General features: G+C 37.0%; 1 protein-coding gene across 1 annotated transcript; it reads right to left on the reverse strand.

Moving 5' to 3' along the window:
- Positions 1-1,917: 1,917 nt before the first annotated feature.
- Positions 1,918-17,507, reverse strand: mAChR-B (muscarinic acetylcholine receptor). Its single transcript, XM_011499857.1, has 9 exons — positions 17,470-17,507; positions 10,716-10,921; positions 9,465-9,659; positions 8,241-8,569; positions 6,600-7,050; positions 5,383-5,817; positions 4,022-4,736; positions 3,365-3,722; positions 1,918-2,671 (listed from the first exon to the last, which is right to left on the reverse strand). Exons 1-9 carry the CDS (start codon positions 17,505-17,507, stop codon positions 2,240-2,242), a joined length of 3,159 nt encoding a protein of 1,052 aa, XP_011498159.1. The 3' UTR covers positions 1,918-2,239.
- Positions 17,508-18,506: the final 999 nt, after the last annotated feature.

The raw sequence follows: 18,506 nt of genomic DNA on the forward strand, positions 1-18,506 counted from the left end.
TATAAAATAACATTTTTTTAAATAACGAATTGTAATAAATTGTATGTATTCTTAACTACAATTTCTAATCTTGAATGATAAAAAAAAAAGTTTAACAAAAGTTTTCTTATTTTCTTGATAATTTGCTTACTGCATTCATTTTACAAAACTGCGTAAAATTGTTTTATAAAAGAAAATCGTACTATCTACATTCACATATAACATAAATATAACATTATAGAATTAATAAGTTTATATAAAATTTTAAAGTGTCCTTTTTCTCACCACATTAATGGAAAAAAAAAAAAAAAAAAAAAAAAAAAAAAAAAAAAATATGATAAACTGTATAATTTTTTAATTAAAATAATGGGATACATGAAAGTAGCTACATGATTAGTCTATGGTTTGCTATTTGCGAGATATATATTTCTCTGGGATTTTTATATTGGCGCATTTTTTGGTACGCTAATAATTATCTAGAAGCAAGAATCTAAACAGAATAAATAAGCTACAGACTTTTTGAATATATATTGGCGCTTATACATCTCTCATACACGCCCATTTGCATATTTTGCATATAAACTCTACTAGTAGTTATCAATGAAAGTAAATTAATACTCAGATTCTAGTAAATGAGTAGGTTGCTTCTTTAAGCAAGACTGATATGTACTGAAATAGCTAAATGAAAGATTAGATATATATGATCTTTCTCTCTTTGAAATATTACTTATTTGTAATAAGAAGCCTTAGAACGTACTTAAACAGTATCGAATTGTGAATTATAAAATGAGCTGTTTTAATGTTAAAGGCAGATAAATGCTCGATTATTTCTTCATTCAATCATTTCACTTATGTCTTTAAACGCGAAAATTTCATCGCTTTTGAGTAAACTTTTGTAATTCATAAGCTTATATATTAATATTATTATTAAATTCATATAATCTCGTCTATTTCTCTTATATATCGAGGAAACATAGTTTCAACTACAATGTCATTCTATTTTAAAACAATGGCATTCGACAGTGTCATTTATTTCTCGCATCTCGATATACTTACTTATTGATTTGTATGTGACACTTTAAAACGTCTCTTTTGTATATAATAATATAATACTATTTAATGCGTCTTATACATTTGATCCTATTTCTGGCTTTTTTCCAATTTATTCATAAATGAATGAATGTTAACAATTATTCACACATATACATTATGTACATTAAAATCTTCTTCTTTTTCTTTCATCAATATACAATGGTATATTTATGTGCTCGATTATTATTTTTTGCCTTATATATGCATATAAATATATACATACACATACATACGCGTATACATTCGCGCATACATACGTACGCACGTGCATGCACACACATACGCATACGCATACGCATACACATACGCATACACATACACATATAAAATATATTATCAACAATGTAGTATGTACACACTTATAAATAATATTTTTTCTTACACAGCCGAAAATTTAAAGTTTCATATGCAGTAGGAAATGAATTGACAGTAAGTTTAAGGATCAGGTCTTATCGCTTGAAAAAACTTTGCTTTTCTTCCAATCAGAGAGAAATTTTCACCCCTAAAATTGAATCTCGTATTAGTTAAACATATTTTATATTTAATGACGAAAAATTTTCAACTTTGATCAATGTACTTTGATCGTTAACTCTTGTATTATACTTAATCTGCCGTAATATTAATGCTTACATTAATAGAAATTTTGTATTTATAAATCATTGGAGCACATTCGAATAATCTTTCAAATAATTTAAATCGTGATATTATTTTTGTTTTATCGATCGGAATATTTTCATATACTATCGTATCTTCATCGTACTTTTGTTAACAATAATAAATATTTATAACCAATTTTAAATATCCTTCTCGTAAAATTGAAAGATTATTAAGGTTGTAAGAGCATACTTAGGATATGAATAGAAACAGTACTGACCTACTGTCATAAAACTATTTCATTAACATTGTAAACAGCAATTTATTCTTGTGGATCGACTTTTTTCATAATTTTAATTTAATAGATTTATTTTGCAAACGTATTTTTTAACCAGCTAAATACTCTCGCAAATCCCAAGATTTACCTATTATACTGAGCAGACATTATCATGGTTGAATAGAATGAAAAGTATAAAAATTACCGAATTCTTCGGCATCCAATATTAAAGCAAATGAGCATTGTGCCCGCTAACGCATTTGCATAAAAAATGATCGAGCTTATATAATTGTTAAATTACGTCATGTGTAAATCGCCCTTTAATATCCTTGTAAAGGTCTTCTTAAACTGCTGATTAGCAAGGGCATAACAGAACGGATTCATCGGGCTATTAGCGTAGCACAAGAAATACGAAAACATGAAAAGATGTCTATTCGTGCATGGCGGATTCGAGCAGAATCCTTCGACTAATGCGACAATGTGATAAGGTGTCCAGCAGGCGACAAAAGCACCTAGGATGAACGATATCGTCCTGAAAGCCTTGCGCGCCCTATTTTCCGTACGTGATTTTTGACGACCCATTGTCGGATCCTTCTTCTGCGTCTTCACTTTCAGCCTCTTCCCAATGGCTTTCACTAAATCTCGCCTTGATCCGCCTCCGCCACCGTCCGAGTCAGTATTACGTTTGCTCGACTGTTTTTTCAAATCCTGATATTCTTTCGACGTCGGCTGATTGTCCATGTAAATACATTGATATAATTGTATTTTATGATTGTAAACTATGCATTAATGTAATATATTATTGCTAAAGAGAATTTACAAGTTGCATTTTAAATTATTTTAATATGGAAATCCATATGAATTACGTGATACATTCGTAAGTGATTACTTTCTTGCATGGGTTAATTTATGAAAATGCAAATCCTCGCTAAAATACCTTTTAATGTGCTTTAAAGCTTTTATGCATAAGCCAATTAACTACACGCATCTCCTTCTAACGTAGAACTTATATTATTCAAACGTCATATTACGAACGACCGTTCATTATCAATTTCCATAAAATGTATTAAAGAAGAAAAAAAGAGCGTGAAATCGAACGGGTTGTATTTTCGTGCTTTTCTCCGTATAGAAATTAATGTCTCATTACGGTGTTAGCGAAACGATTTTTTTTTTCTCTTTTCCTTTTCATAAAATAGGACAAGCCGAACGAAAATACGAATGAGTGCAGAGATTGTAAATAGGTAAATGCAAAGTATAACGTCTGTAGTGGCACGAATTAGTGACGAGTTTAAAAATTTAAATTTCCTTAAGCTCAAACAAAAAGGTAAAAGCACAACAAAGAAAAAAAAATTCAAAGAGGAATAATAAATCCCAAGAGGCATCTGCGGCGACGAACGACCACAACGTACAAAACGAACGTACCTGAGCGTCTATCGACTGACCGACGACAGTGACAGCCGAGGTGCTCGGCAGTGCACCACCACTCGACGACGAGGCGATCTGCATAAAATTGCCGACGGACGTCGTACGCAAACTTGGCTGCACTTGTGCACAATCAGTTGCAGTAGCGCAGGATTTGGCGCGTTGGAGAGTCGGTGGGGATGGGACGATGGTGGTGACGGGCTGGTTGTTGGGAGCATCCTGGGGCTTTACGTTGACCTCGGTGTTCAGTTTGTTAACGACGATGGGGGAAGTCTGGGAGGCGACGTTACTCTGGTGCGTGATGAAAACCCGTGGCGGATGCGTTTGGCTCGAGGCGTTCGCCATCATGGTGATTCGACTGTAAATAATAATGGCCGACGCGTCTTTTACACAAATGGCAATTTCCTCTCAATAGATGCGAAACGAAAGTCCACGTATAAATTAATTTTAAAGTGACGTGATATCGTGCAGTGAGTCTCCTGTCAAATTCTACGATAAGAAAATCGCTGAAAATTCGTCGGAATGTATTATTTTTCATTGATCGTAGATAATTTGTAGCTAAGATAGTGAAAATCTGAGGTGTGCGGCAACGTCGGGCAAAGTGGCATCGAGGACGAGTTTCGCGTAACCGTGTGTGTAAATATAGTATATGCTCACTTGTGAGTGGGGACATGCTTGTCGGAAGACTCGTTGCCCGTCTGCTGGGCCGTGGCCCTAATGAGGGCTGCCTGCAGGAGGTTAGTGTTCGCTGCTGAGCTTCCGGTTCCGCCGGGACCCAAGCACGTCATACCGAGTATTGGCGATGATGGCGTGGTGGACAGCGGATTAGCGAGACTGCAAGAGAAGGAGGAAGGCGGACTCTCGAACGACGGACTCGGCACGATTACTGAACTTTCGTCCATGAAGCGGAGATCGGCGCCGTCGAGGCCCGTCATTACGTCGTACGTGACGCACTGGCCATCCGCTGTAAGAAGGGATGAACTAGTGGACGAGGTGTTCTCGGAGATTGACGGACTTCCACGGAACTCGCTTGGCGGTGGTATTATGTGTGAGCTGGAGGATGTAGAGTCTTTATGTTGCTGTTGCTGCTGATGCTGTTGATGCTGTTGATGTTGCTGATGCTGCTGCGGCTGCTGATACTGCTGATGCTGCTGCGGCTGCTGCGGCTGCTGCGGCTGCTGCGGCTGCTGATAATTATTATGATGATGAGGAGGATGAGGAAGATGATGAGTCTGGGCAGGAATACGATTTTGCTGCGAGGCTTGTCGGCGATCATGTCTTGGTGGCGGGGGAGGAGGATGACGGTCAGCAATAGCCTTATCCGTATCGGTTGAACGCGATGATTGTTCTGGTGTCAAGGTCGGACTACTTCCTAAATTAAAACAAAAGCCATGGAGAATTAATTATAAATTCGGACAAGTACATTTTTCAAACCTTAAGGTATGATTGTAAAATAAACAGCATTTTTATACTGTAAAATTATTTTATTGCATAAACGACTACTTGTGTCTTACGTACTTGAATAAAATTTATTAAATTTTCGATTATTCTTGCTACTTGATAACTACCTGATTTACAGACTAACGTATAACTAAATAATTATGAAATTGATGGTACTTAAATTAGAAATTTTCTTTTCCATTATAATGTGTAAGCCCAATGTCTCAAATCTCGACGCTTACAAAAGAAAAGTCGATAAATTTATTCGATACATTGCCATAATTTTTCTACAGAACTTCATTTTTGTTAAATTTTACAACTTTAGTACCTAAGGGTAGTAAGTAAGGGAGCTCCAAGCACTCGTTCGAAACTAATGATAGATAAGTTAAAAATATATCGTAATACACTTTATGTAATTTGCATACTTAACATTAAAACAACGCGACGATAAGGAAATTATCGAGCCGTGAGTCTATAAAGCTTATCAATTCATTTTCATAAAAATTAATATTCTGTGTGATCGCATATGGAATCCCTTCAATGCCCACGCCTCCCCAACGAAATCAAGTCCCCCTAACCGAGGCTCGACTTGTCCGGCTCCAGGCAGCTATCCAGCTCATTATCAGGTAGGCTCCACTCCTGGATCTTGGGCAGCGTTTGGCTCCGCTGGTGGATGGACTCGCGAACGGGACTCGTGGGTGAGAGTCGCTTGCCGATGGTGACGGCAGCGACCGCCGCTAGCGGCAGACCCTCGACCTTTACTGGCAGGATGCCGTTCACGCGTCCGTTGGTCGCGAACACGTGAAGAGCCCCGGACTGAGCGACGAGACCCGCGAGGGAGGAGCGCTTCCGTAAATTGCTGAGCTGCTGGGCGGAGGAACCGGCACCGGTGGCCCCGGCGGTGCTGTCGTCATCCGAGTCGAAGGCTGGACTGCTCGAGCGCTCTGACTTTTCCACTTCCATCGCCGATGGCTCCACCTGCAAGTGGTATTGTTCTCGACTAATCAACGCGGCTTTTATCAAGATTTATCAATTCATTATCGTCGCATTTCATCAGCTGCGCACAAGTGCGATCTGAAGATCAGCTACTGCCTTACACATTTAAAGGTGCGCGTATTTAAGTTGAAAGTGCCTCGCTAACGTTTGTACTGAAATTTCACAAGAGAAATGCCTTTTACGCATCACTCTCTTCGTCCTTATCACTTGTACAATTGCAATCGTCAATTTAAACACTCTTTTTCGTCATTCTTTCTTCTTATATAAATTAATTTCTATTAATTAAGCCATTCTGATGAAAATATCGATTCAAATAGAAATTAAAACATGTATTATAAAAATAATATTCTGTCGCTGTATGTGAAATTATGTAAATGATGTATGAAATTAATTGGCCATCGTAATAAGCTACTATTCCGTTAAAAATCATTAGAATCAAAATAACATGAAATTATATGTAATTGATGATACATTGCTTAAATGGAAAATATTGCTTATGTTGCATGAAATTTATTTAATTGTATTTATAGATTTAATTTTGAAAACATAATCGGTAATTGACTTAAGATAAATCAAAGTATTGGACAAATTATCCTAATACGTGTGAACGTTAAAGTAGAACCAAGCAAAGCATTACTATTACTTTAAAAACTGTACTTCACGTAGTTAATCAAAGGAGAAAAAAAAGAGAAAAAATTAATGTCAGAGAACAGTGATGATTCTAATTAAGCACATTCAACAAATAAATTTGACAATGTAGTTTAAAAGTGTAAACCGACATTACCTTAATACGATTCACATAAAAATTTGCCCTCGTCCACACTGATAATCGTCGCGCTCACCTTCGTCTCGACGTGGGCCTTATTGCCACAAGGCTTGTGCGTTTCGTGAAGGACCTGGGCCCTCTCGGCATTACCAGCCCCATCTTTGCCGGCTGTTGACGCTAATGTGCGCTCGATGGTCGTGACGATGCTCGTAGTGGTGACCGTCGTCGTTATGGGAGACTTGGGCGTATCCGGGCTCAGTATCGTGCTCGACGTCTTGGCGATGCCGATACCGGCCGCGCGACCCGCCATCCCCGACATCGCCCCCGCGCTCAGCGCTACCATTGACTGCATCTTCCGCTGCTTCGCCTCGCTCTTCTTCTGCATGTCGTAGGCGGTTTTGTAGATGCCGCCATACAGAATGAAAAGCACTATGAGGGTTGTCCAGTAGTAGCCAATTATCAGGGCGGTATTGAATATCGGATCCTTTAATGATACAATGGTACGAGGGTCATGAAGCAGTGGGAATTGCCAGAGGAGAAATAAGCCACGTGATATTGAATCGATTTTGAATGGAGCGCGAAGCTGTGGGTACTGGAGATGAATTTACTCGCTGGTAATGTCGCGCGTGCCAATAGCGCAAGGAAACGAAATTATTACCAAAGTAAGATGAGACTTGTCACGCTTTCCCTAGTCACGCACTGCGGTACAATAATATTATAACGTTATTTCCCAACCTTGTCTACTGTTTACTTCATTTGCGAATCAACGATTACCGTCGATAACAAGAACAAAACAAAGAAAGCTCTTGTCCCGTTTAGGGGCTTATGTTTCAAACCAGTTTTATCGCTCCTATCGGCATTCTGTATTATTCAGCCTCCAACGGAATGCTAAGGATGGCAAGGAAGCTGCTCAAACTATCAACTCCGTTCCTCGCTTTCGCTCCACTAAACTATTCAAACTCATCATTAAGCTAGTGGAGTTGGATTCACAATCCTTACAAGTGTACATTAAACTCAATAAAATAAAGAAATTTCATAGGATAAATTACAACAATATTTATATTTATCCGTGTAATGCTTTCAGAAGCTCAATACCGTATAGATTATGTTCATTTGCTGCTGAAAATTAACGTTACTTTTACATCTTTTACATTTTTATATTCACAATTTATTACATTTACTTGTATTAAAGTAGTACGCCTTAGAATTAAGCTTTTGTGCAGAAATTGTGCGTATAATTTGCATATATCCTTTGAAAGAGCATGAAATATGTATTTATTTTTGTTGTTAAAGAAAATGTCAGATTGATAAAATGGACACATTTGACACTTGACGACATTTGACCATTTGGATTCTATGCTTATTTAACAACTATTTGAATAAATAAGATTGCGAATCCGGTCTATAAGAAAATCTTCTAAGTCATAGCTTTGCGAGTTAAAGTTACTAGTTAATATTTGCTATACCAAAGAGGAAAAATAATCGCCATATTTTCCATATAAATGCTCTATTTATATTCTGAACATCATTTGTGTTAAAAAAAAAAAAAAAAAAAAAAAAAAAAAAACCGTAAAACAGCACGAACTCATATTATTCGAAACAATGCGATAAGGCAATAAATGGATAGAATCGTTGCAATTCGATCGTTGCAATAATTTATAGGAGCGAACTTACTTTTAAAAACTGCACGACGCACTCTCCAGGTGCCAAATCCCGAAAACCGATGAAATGCTCCCATCCAAAGATACTAATGAAAAACAAAAGTGCGGGTATGATCCAAGTTATCGTGACCATCCATATAACTCGGTTCTTGGTGCGCCAGCCACGATACTTGGCGGCAATCTTGACGGAACAGAATCGATCGATGGTTATAAGAAGCACCGTGTATTGTGATACGAGACAGACGGTATAGTCGACAGAGAGCCACAAGTCACAAAGTAACGGCCCCAAATGCCAGTTGCCCATTAGCACGTACACCGTGTAGAACGGCATGGAGACTGTACCTGTAATCGTACGACTGTAACAATCTGTCCTTCTCCCTTAAGCTCTCGTTCTCTCTCCTGTCTTAAGCGTTAAGGTTCGTTAATTATTATGCGACAATGCACGGGGGTATGGAAAAGTGGTAATGTGGTATGACACGCGGACGTGTACGAGATGTACAAGTGCCGATCTAACGCCGGGTAAGTTAAGATGAACACATTCGCCGGAAGTTTAACGAACTTTCGCGTGGATTATAATGGAATTAGTTAATATAAAATAAGACATTGCCGTAAAGTGGGATTTTAAAGTACATTGCGTGCAGGTGAATGCATCGATAAGTATCGATATCATGATTATGGTGATATTGTATATGGAATTGATTTATTATATGTTTATTGGGGGGTGGGGGTGGTGGGTGTTAGAAGGGTGGCATGGGGGAGCTAGAAAATGAAAAGAAAGAAAGAAAGGAAGTGGGACGAAATGAGAAATACGAGAAATGAAGGAAAAAGTCACGCAGTTCTCTATAGTGTAAGCACTGGAAATCGACGGCAATATTATCATTATTGTCTGACAAAATAATTCCGTACGTCAAAGTGGATGATCATCGAACGAAGGCATCATTTTATTTTTGCGGTTTTGGCTTTAAACGTAGTTGCGTAATGTGAAATCACAGGATAACGTTGTGGTGTCTCGATTATACGGGCGCTTATGTTGACTACAGGCATGCACGCGCGCATTGAGGTATCGCATTTACCGTACACATGTCGATATTATGTGCCTCGGAATGATGGACGGTGGCGGCGGCGGCAACGGCGGCAACGAAGGTGGTGGTGGAGAAGGTGGTGGTGGAGAATATGGTGGTGGTTATGGTGGCGGTGGTGACGATGGTGTGATGAGAGGGGAGAATTAGCTACTCACCGATGAGCATATCAGTAGCGGCGAGAGACGCGATGAAATAATTGCTCGGTTGTCTGATGGTTCTGTCGACGATGAACGCCAGGAGTACGAGGATGTTGCCACCCACTGTTAGCACTATACAAATCCCGAGGGCCAGGGCGATCAAAATGGTCTGCCAGAGCTCGAACGGCGGCAAAACGGGATCCAGAAAATCCTCTGTACAATATCGAAATACCCATTTGGTGTGGAAAAATCGACCTCTTACTTTAGTATCGCATTGTCATTAGGAGCGATAGGCTTCAACGGGAAATTAAGACGGAGGGATTGGGAAATCGCTCGTCATATTAAAATATCGATGGGATTTCGTGCTGGATATTAAAGTAATTAAAAGACAATTGAGAAAATTTAAGTGAAGTGCTTTATTGGTAAGGTATTTTATTAGCTGCTTTAGTTTCTCTGCTTTAGTCATATAAATATTGATTTAAAGAATATTGTTAACTAGCATTTATCATTACTAAAGCAAATGAATTCCAAGTATTGCACATTTAAAATGGATTAGTCTTTATAATCAATCAAGTAATAACAACAACAACAACAACAACAACAACAACAACAACAACAACAATACAATTAATATAATAATGATAATGATAATGATAATGATAATGATAATGACAATGATAATGATAATGATAATAATAATAATAATTTTCGAACTCTTATTTTGAATTAATATTCGGCTCGTAAAAGGAAATAAAAGATTTGCAACAATTTACTACTACAACATTTTCATGATGATAGAACTTTGAGACTAAATTATGCATAATTTGTTAAACTTGATTATCTCAATTTGCTGCTTCATTATTCACCATTCAATATCAAAGCGCTAATTTCTACATTATAAAGTTGTCTCCTAATATATTCCGTACTAAAATTGAAATTGTACATATACTTTTCATTAATATTTGAGGTAACGCATTTGTACTTTAAATGAAAGTGAAGTTCATCGTTTCAGCCATACTTTTATTTAATATTTCCTTCTAATCTCAATGCACGAGTGAAAAAGTTCAAATTTCTTTTACAGATTCTCGGATCAATAATAGATAAATTGAATAGCCTCACTCGGTGTAGTTGGTGTATTGTGGGATTGTTTAAAGGTTTTTATTAAGTCTGAGAAAGAGATTTGCCGAGACTGGAGTGAGAAATAAGAAAGCGCTTATTATACTAAAAGAATAGTGAAAATAATATTATAACGTCAATGTATCGACTAACCCTGCATGGCGAAGGTTTCGTTGCCGGGTGCCGAGAAATTGGTAGTGTTGATGGCAAACCAGTTGGAGCAAAGCTCAGTGTAGTCTTCGTTGCCCTGTCTCGGGTCATTTTGGTCCGACCAGTTGCCGTTTACCTGAGTACACTCGGCAGTCAATACATTATTGTAAACGAAACGACAAACTCGCTCTTGCTGCTTCTTCAATTTCCTGCAAATGAAAAGGCGAAGGAAGAATTCGTTTATTATCGATTCACAAGTTCGAGATATAAAACGAGTCCGTTATATTTTATCGCTTATGTATACTCAGAAAGATAATCCTGGAATAAAGATTCTTACTCTCTAGAGACAATCCAGAGATTCCAGTGGTATAAATGAGACAATTATAGTTTTAAGATAATGCAAAATTAATAGACATATAAATTATAATGATTTGGAATTGGTTTTTTTTTTTTTTTTTTTTTTTTTTGAAGAATTTAAATTAAGTTATTATTGGGGTCACGGATATGTTTATGTTTATAGCGATTGCGATCTTACATACTTCAGGTGGATTGTACTGTATAGGTGCTTATACGATTAACTGAAACTTACTCGATACTTATAGCTTAGGGATAATTTATCATCGTCATTAAATCATCTTTTTCGAATTAAAATAATCAGTGGAAAAAAAACTTGATTAGAAAGAATGCGTTTGCCATTTTATCAATGGCAATGATGATGATTAGCATGACACAGATACACTGTAATTACACCCAACATCTCTATACGTGGAAAAAAAAAATCAATCATCTCTCTTTTCATTCACAATTGTACGGATGCATTCGGCTGAAAATTTTCGAAAATATTACCATAAAGCCCGCAGATTTTCAGCAAAAAATAGTATAACCTACGAACGTACTACACTTGAATAAATGTCTGCCAATTTTATAATGTACTCGCTAAAAAGCATCTAAGTCCATGGAGTCCTTTAAAATGAATATTAGCGAATTCGATATGTAGCGAATAGGGGCACATCGGCTTTAAAAAGACGGCACAGAGAAATGACGAAAATTAAGGGATAAGCATTATTTATAAACATTACTAAGTACTTTTAAGGGATTCAGCAGGCAAAGGACAGGGCGCTTAGCAGGAACGACGCCAAGGGGTAAAAGTGAGGTTGAGTCTAGACAGCCGCTGGACGATAGAGGGAGATGAGGGACGACGACGACGACGACGACGACGACGACGACGACGACGACGACGACGACGACGACGACGACGACGACGACGACGACGACGACGACGACGACGACGACGACGACGACGACGACGACGACGACGACGACGACGACGACGACGACGACGACGACGACGACGACGACGACGACGACGACGACGACGACGACGACGACGACGACGACGACGACGACGACGACGACACGTCAAAGGCTGAATACAACGGGCGCACAATGAGCTTGAAATAAGCATGAATGGAACGGCATCGCGAGCGAATAGCTCTCATAGTTCCCACGGCTTGACGAGCCGACGGGTAACGGCGGCTTTAGACAGGGGAAACTGCCATTTTAAATAATTCAACCCGTCGATTGCACAGCGACTGCCCTCCTACTACTACTAGTCGTTCTGAATAATCGCACTCTATCTCCCTTTGGCGTCACTTCTTGGGGGAGAAAAAAGTTCATACATCCCATAGGAAAAGCGCCTTTAGGTTTTACAAAAGTTACTGTTTTTCCCTTCGGTGTTTCTAAATAAGCTTAGGGATATTAAAGTAACGATGGTGCACCAACCCGAGGAGCTTGCAAAATAATCACATACAACGATTGTCGTACTATTCATAAATAAGCAATTGATCTTATGCTTGTTAATTAGCTATTTAAGCGAGCCGTGGCACTAATTTATAAATAGATGTTTTGCCCTGCGTACGAGTGTGTTTTTATATGTAAGAATTTGTTTAATGAAAATTAAACTAATCGTTAACGCCACTCGTCAACGTCATTCTTATTGGTTCACGCACGTTATTTATTCACACGCCTCCCTCCCTCCCACGCCACACATGCCTAATATTTCCGAATATTACTATCTACTACAAGATATTCACCTACTATTTTTAAAAGTATCTATAATAATGAACAATTTATATAAGAGTTATATTAATCCTTTCATTTTCTGCGAATAAGCGTGGATTCGATATTAAGCTCTGAAAATTTAAAATTAAAAACGTCTTTCTCGTACTTATTGGACCATGAATGACTGATCATTTTAAAACAAAAACGCATTAGGTAATCTTTTAAATATAATGAATAGTATTATGAATACACATTATGCAAAATTCTTATATTATACATATTTTTATATTCAAATCTATTCTTTGCATATTTAGATATGAAGATTAAAGAAAAGAGTTTTTGCATCTACTTTACGAATACATGCATAAGTTAAAAAATTTATTAAAAAATTTTATAAAAATTACAAAAACAATTTTCAACATTTTTTCATTTAATATAAACTATTTAAATACTGATATCTCTATGAAACGTTTGTTAAAAATAATTATTTATACCAAGTTTCGTATAGATGTTTTATAATATACATCTTAAATTTAAAATTAAACATTATCGTATTTGCATAAATTAACAAGATTCGCTATTATATATAAATATTTTGTATTTGGAAAATTAAGTATATGATAAATAATCTGAGTACTCAAACATCAAATATAATCATATTTAGCGCAATGTCTATTAATACGCTAATACAACGTATTGACAATTTAAAAAATATTATAAGTCTCGAAACATAATAAATACTAGAAATTATAACATTATAACGTTTCAAAGCATATAAAACTAAATACTAAGAAGAAATGTAGTAAATTAAAAGACTATGACAGCATGGAAGAATAGCTGGGAGAGAGAGAGAGAGAGAGAGAGAGAGAGAGAGAGAGAGAAATTGACAAGTAGATCATAAAAAAGAGATAATGTTATGAGACTTTTGGAGATTTCTCTTAGGCAAAATAATATGAGAAAAGCAATAGGAATAAATAGTCACTGGTAGATTTGTAGATGACATCCATTGTTTGTGGCATCCAAGTCAGGAGAAGTAAAAAATTCTTCAAAAAGTAAAATTTACACAAAATGTTTCGTGCACATCGATGCAGCTTTTATCGTTACGTTTTGAAATAGAAAAGCTAAATCAAATACTCGAATAAATAGACTCTATAAATATACTCGCGAATATAAGCAAGCAGAAAAGAAATTAATAATAATTATAATAATAATAAATTGCACCTATTTTAATAATCCACTATCTGTGCAATTCATAATTGTTTATTTTTTAAATTGAAACTACTAATGAAAGTAAAGTACTTTAAGTATATAGAATTTTTTATCATCCATTCGAACAACTTTTTAAATATACAATGAAATTATTTTTTATTAGTATTAAAATTTACACAAAATTGCATACTAAATTAGACACTTGGATTCAAATTGATCCTTTGATTATTAAAGATAATAGTACTTCAATATTTGGAATGTAAAAGTCTATTTCCCATTGAAGTAAAAGATGTAACTCTATAACATATTGAAAAAATATAATGAATTTTTAATTACCTTATTAACGTTCCCTATAGATGATTATTTTGAATGTAAAAAGTCTTCGTTTACATTAATAAATGAAGTTTATAATGAATAAGTTTCAATTACTTTATTCAATAGTTATTGGAGAAAAAATAGTAAACCTTTCTTTTTTTTCAATATTACAAATCTTTACTTAATAAAATAATTCTAATTATGATTTCAAACGTAATTTTTTCTTTTTTATCCTTTTAAAAATTTCACACCCGTCAATATAAATTTCAAATCAATTTTCAAAGATCTTATTTAGATAATTTATTTAGATATTATTTAGAAATTACTGATTATTTTGAATTTCGTGATCAGTTAACAATATCTGTATAAAGCTGAATACTGGTAAAGCTTCAAACAATAGAACAAAAGCTATTTAACTCTTTTTATAATCTATACATAAAAATATAAACTACTATTTTACTCGCTGTGAATGATTTTTAACTATAGATTCAAATAGAGCATCACCGTTATTATCAGTTGTACTTTTCTACAAATGAAAACAAAAATAAAGCAACAAATTGTAGGAAAAAAATAAATAAATAAAATAAACAATTACTTATTCATACGGAGGCTGTACTATCATTTTCAATAATATCATATTATATTTCATCTGTCATATCGCGTAACAATATATAATAGCGAAAATGTTGGAACAATCAAAATTGTTTATTTCCTATAATATGTTGATTATTTAATATAATAGGCAATTATATTGCTCATTATACTACAATAAAAATTAAAATTATTCTTTTATTTATGATTTTAAACATTTTTTTAATGCATGCAAAGTATACTGAGCTAACAAGTCGATGTTACAGTTAACTATTAATTGCACGAACAAATGCTAGTTGTTGAGATTTTGGAATTGCCTAGGATTTCGACAGCTTGTTAGAATTAAAACCAATAGTCGTATATACGATATGTTAGTAAAAGCATTACTGATTCGTGGACAATGAAAAAGAAAATAGACGAGTTGGCAAAAAATTCGCAGAGTGAAATTGAGAGAAAGAATAAAATGAATAGAACAGCTAAATATATAGATAGATAGATAAATAGATAGATAGAAAATAGATAAATAGATGGAATAATGGATGGATCGATTCACTGGCTGGCGGGTGGAGGAGTGGGAGAGAGAGAGAGAGAATAAAGGTAAATGGGAGATGGGCGATACGCAGAATGCATAAGTAATAAAGATTCATCGTTGTTGTGTAGTAATAATCGTACATACGTACGTACGAATGTGAGTAGTGAAAAGTAATGCATGAGAAACAAAGAAGAAAAAAAGAAACTGGTAGAATCGACAAAAAAGACTCAAATGGAGCATAGTTGATCCCATGTAATGCAAAAGCAATGCACAAAAAGAATGCGGAAAGATAAAGTTTGAAAGCATTGCCGGGGAGATGGATGATTGTGTGGGAGTCAACAAGTACTCACCCGTTGGATTTGCGCTCTTTGTCAGGAACGAGTTGTGCTATTATACGAATAGAGAGACGGTAGGCAGCGTTCCAACGAATCATGCACGCTTACATTCCTTGCTTTATTTTACTTTCCTATTCATTAACCCAATGTATAAACTATATCAATGTAAACTGTTGCACTCTTGTTCTTCGGAAGATGCAATCCCGTTGCGTATGGCAACCCGAAGCTTAAGTGCTTAACTCTATTAGTTTGATCTAATTGTTGGGATTATCTAGATTTGCTTTCACGGAGACAAAGTGGAATATTCTTTTTATTTTACATATATTGCCATGGTAATTACATTCATGGGGCTTAAAGCGCACTAGGTTAATGATTGAAAAAAACGTTATTTAACTATTTGTCAATTTTTATGTTATCCCCGTAAAGAAAACTTTTTCATTAAAAACTGCACTTTGGCTGAATGTCACCATATATATATATATATATATATATATATATATATATATATATTTCTATTCAACTATTGATCTATCGAATGCTCGGATAATATTGGGATGATTGATTTTTTTCTTTCATTTTTTTACACCAACAGTTACTAAACATTTGCTCGAAATAAAAAGATACGGAATTTATAGCCAAAAGCATATGGTATATTGAAAAGTGAAAGCTAATATTATTATTATTGTCTGACACATAAATCATAATTCGTCTAATATATATTAAAGTATTCTCGTTCAGAAAATATTTGTATATATATATATATATATATTAACACATTCTATATATACAGTAACAGATTAGAAAACAATTTGATAAATTATGGAGAGATTTCAATAATTAATGACAATTTGAAAACAATAAATATTGCCAACTTCAGCGTTTTAAAAATGAAATTATTAGGCCTGAATTCAAATCTTTTGTAAATCTAGTCCATAAGTACCTTTGAATGTTTAGCCTCCCAGAGCTAATAAATGGCCAAAAAATAACAAAAAATCCTTATCAAAGTTGGTCGCGAACTCATACAATTATGAGTCATGGGCGTAAGATCGAGTGCCAATCATTAGAAGGCTAGACGAGAGAGAGAGAGAGAGAGAGAGAGAGAGAGAGAGAGACAGAGTGAAAGAGCATGCGAGGGGAAGGTATGAGAAAAAGAATGAGAAAGAGAGGGAATGAAGATTTGTGGGCAACGAAAGAAGGAACGCTTATGCATCCATTTCCCGAGCTATTCCCGTCTTCGTTGAATGGGCCATAGACCGCAACGCTGTTTGTCCCGCAGATGCATTATGCGCGCAATTCCGTAGTCTATATACGCCGTAACCTATTTTACCTTTGCGCCGTCGTCACCAGCACCGACGACCCACATAAATTCTAGCGGACATAATGGAAACACGAGCAGTTGAACCCTCTTGTGCACCTGCGTGTCTTCGTATTTTTCAGCTCATCGCAGCTTTGCCTTAGATGCCCGGGTGTTGCGTGTGTACGGGCACCGGCAAAAATTATACGGCAATTTGACCATTGTCCTCGTGTATGTACACACACTTGTGTTAAAAAGCAACACAAACAAAACAACATATAACAACAAAAAAACAACATAAAAGCAATTACATCGTTGTGATTGTATTATTTTCCATTCTCACATTCCATTCTCCACACTTGTGCACGTTCGTGGCAATCGATAAATTTAATTGAAATGATCAATTGATTAAGGCATTACCAAAATTTGCCTACGATGAATAAGCTATTCTTCTCCATGATCGGTTCATTTTTTAATAAAAATTGATTTTTACGAATATACGAATGAGAGATTGCGAGAGCATTTTATTACGTGTGTTTATGAGAGTACTGAAAATAATAATTTTTCCTGGATATAAAATTTACTGTTGATTTTGTAATGGAACTTTAAACATTAAAGTAACTGCTTCTACTGCTGCTGCTGCTGCTGCTGCTGCTGCTGCTGCTGCTGCTGCTGCTGCTGCTGCTGCTGCTGCTGCTGCTGCTGCTGCTGCTGCTGCTGCTGCTGCTGCTGCTGCTGCTGCTGCTGCTGCTGCTGCTGCTGCTGCTGCTGCTGCTGCTGCTGCTGCTGCTGCTGCTGCTGCTGCTGCTGCTGCTGCTGCTGCTGCTGCTGCTGCTGCTGCTGCTGCTGCTGCTGCTGCTGCTGCTGCTGCTGCTGCTGCTGCTGCTGCTGCTGCTGCTGCTGCTGCTGCTGCTGCTGCTGCTGCTGCTGCTGCTGCTGCTGCTGCTGCTGCTGCTGCTGCTGCTGCTGCTGCTGCTGCTGCTGCTGCTGCTGCTGCTGCTGCTGCTGCTGCTGCTGCTGCTGCTGCTGCTGCTGCTGCTGCTGCTGCTGCTGCTGCTGCTGCTGCTGCTGCTGCTGCTGCTGCTGCTGCTGCTGCTGCTGCTGCTGCTGCTGCTGCTGCTGCTGCTGCTGCTGCTGCTGCTGCTGCTGCTGCTGCTGCTGCTGCTGCTGCTGCTGCTGCTGCTGCTGCTGCTGCTGCTGCTGCTGCTGCTGCTGCTGCTGCTGCTGCTGCTGCTGCTGCTGCTGCTGCTGCTGCTGCTGCTGCTGCTGCTGCTGCTGCTGCTGCTGCTGCTGCTGCTGCTGCTGCTGCTGCTGCTGCTGCTGCTGCTGCTGCTGCTGCTGCTGCTGCTGCTGCTGCTGCTGCTGCTGCTGCTGCTGCTGCTGCTGCTGCTGCTGCTGCTGCTGCTGCTGCTGCTGCTGCTGCTGCTGCTGCTGGTGCTGCTGCTGCTGCTGCTGAG

Source organism: Ceratosolen solmsi, unplaced genomic scaffold (assembly GCF_000503995.2).
Source record: "Ceratosolen solmsi marchali unplaced genomic scaffold, CerSol_1.0 scaffold35, whole genome shotgun sequence".
NCBI lineage: Eukaryota > Metazoa > Arthropoda > Insecta > Hymenoptera > Agaonidae > Ceratosolen > Ceratosolen solmsi.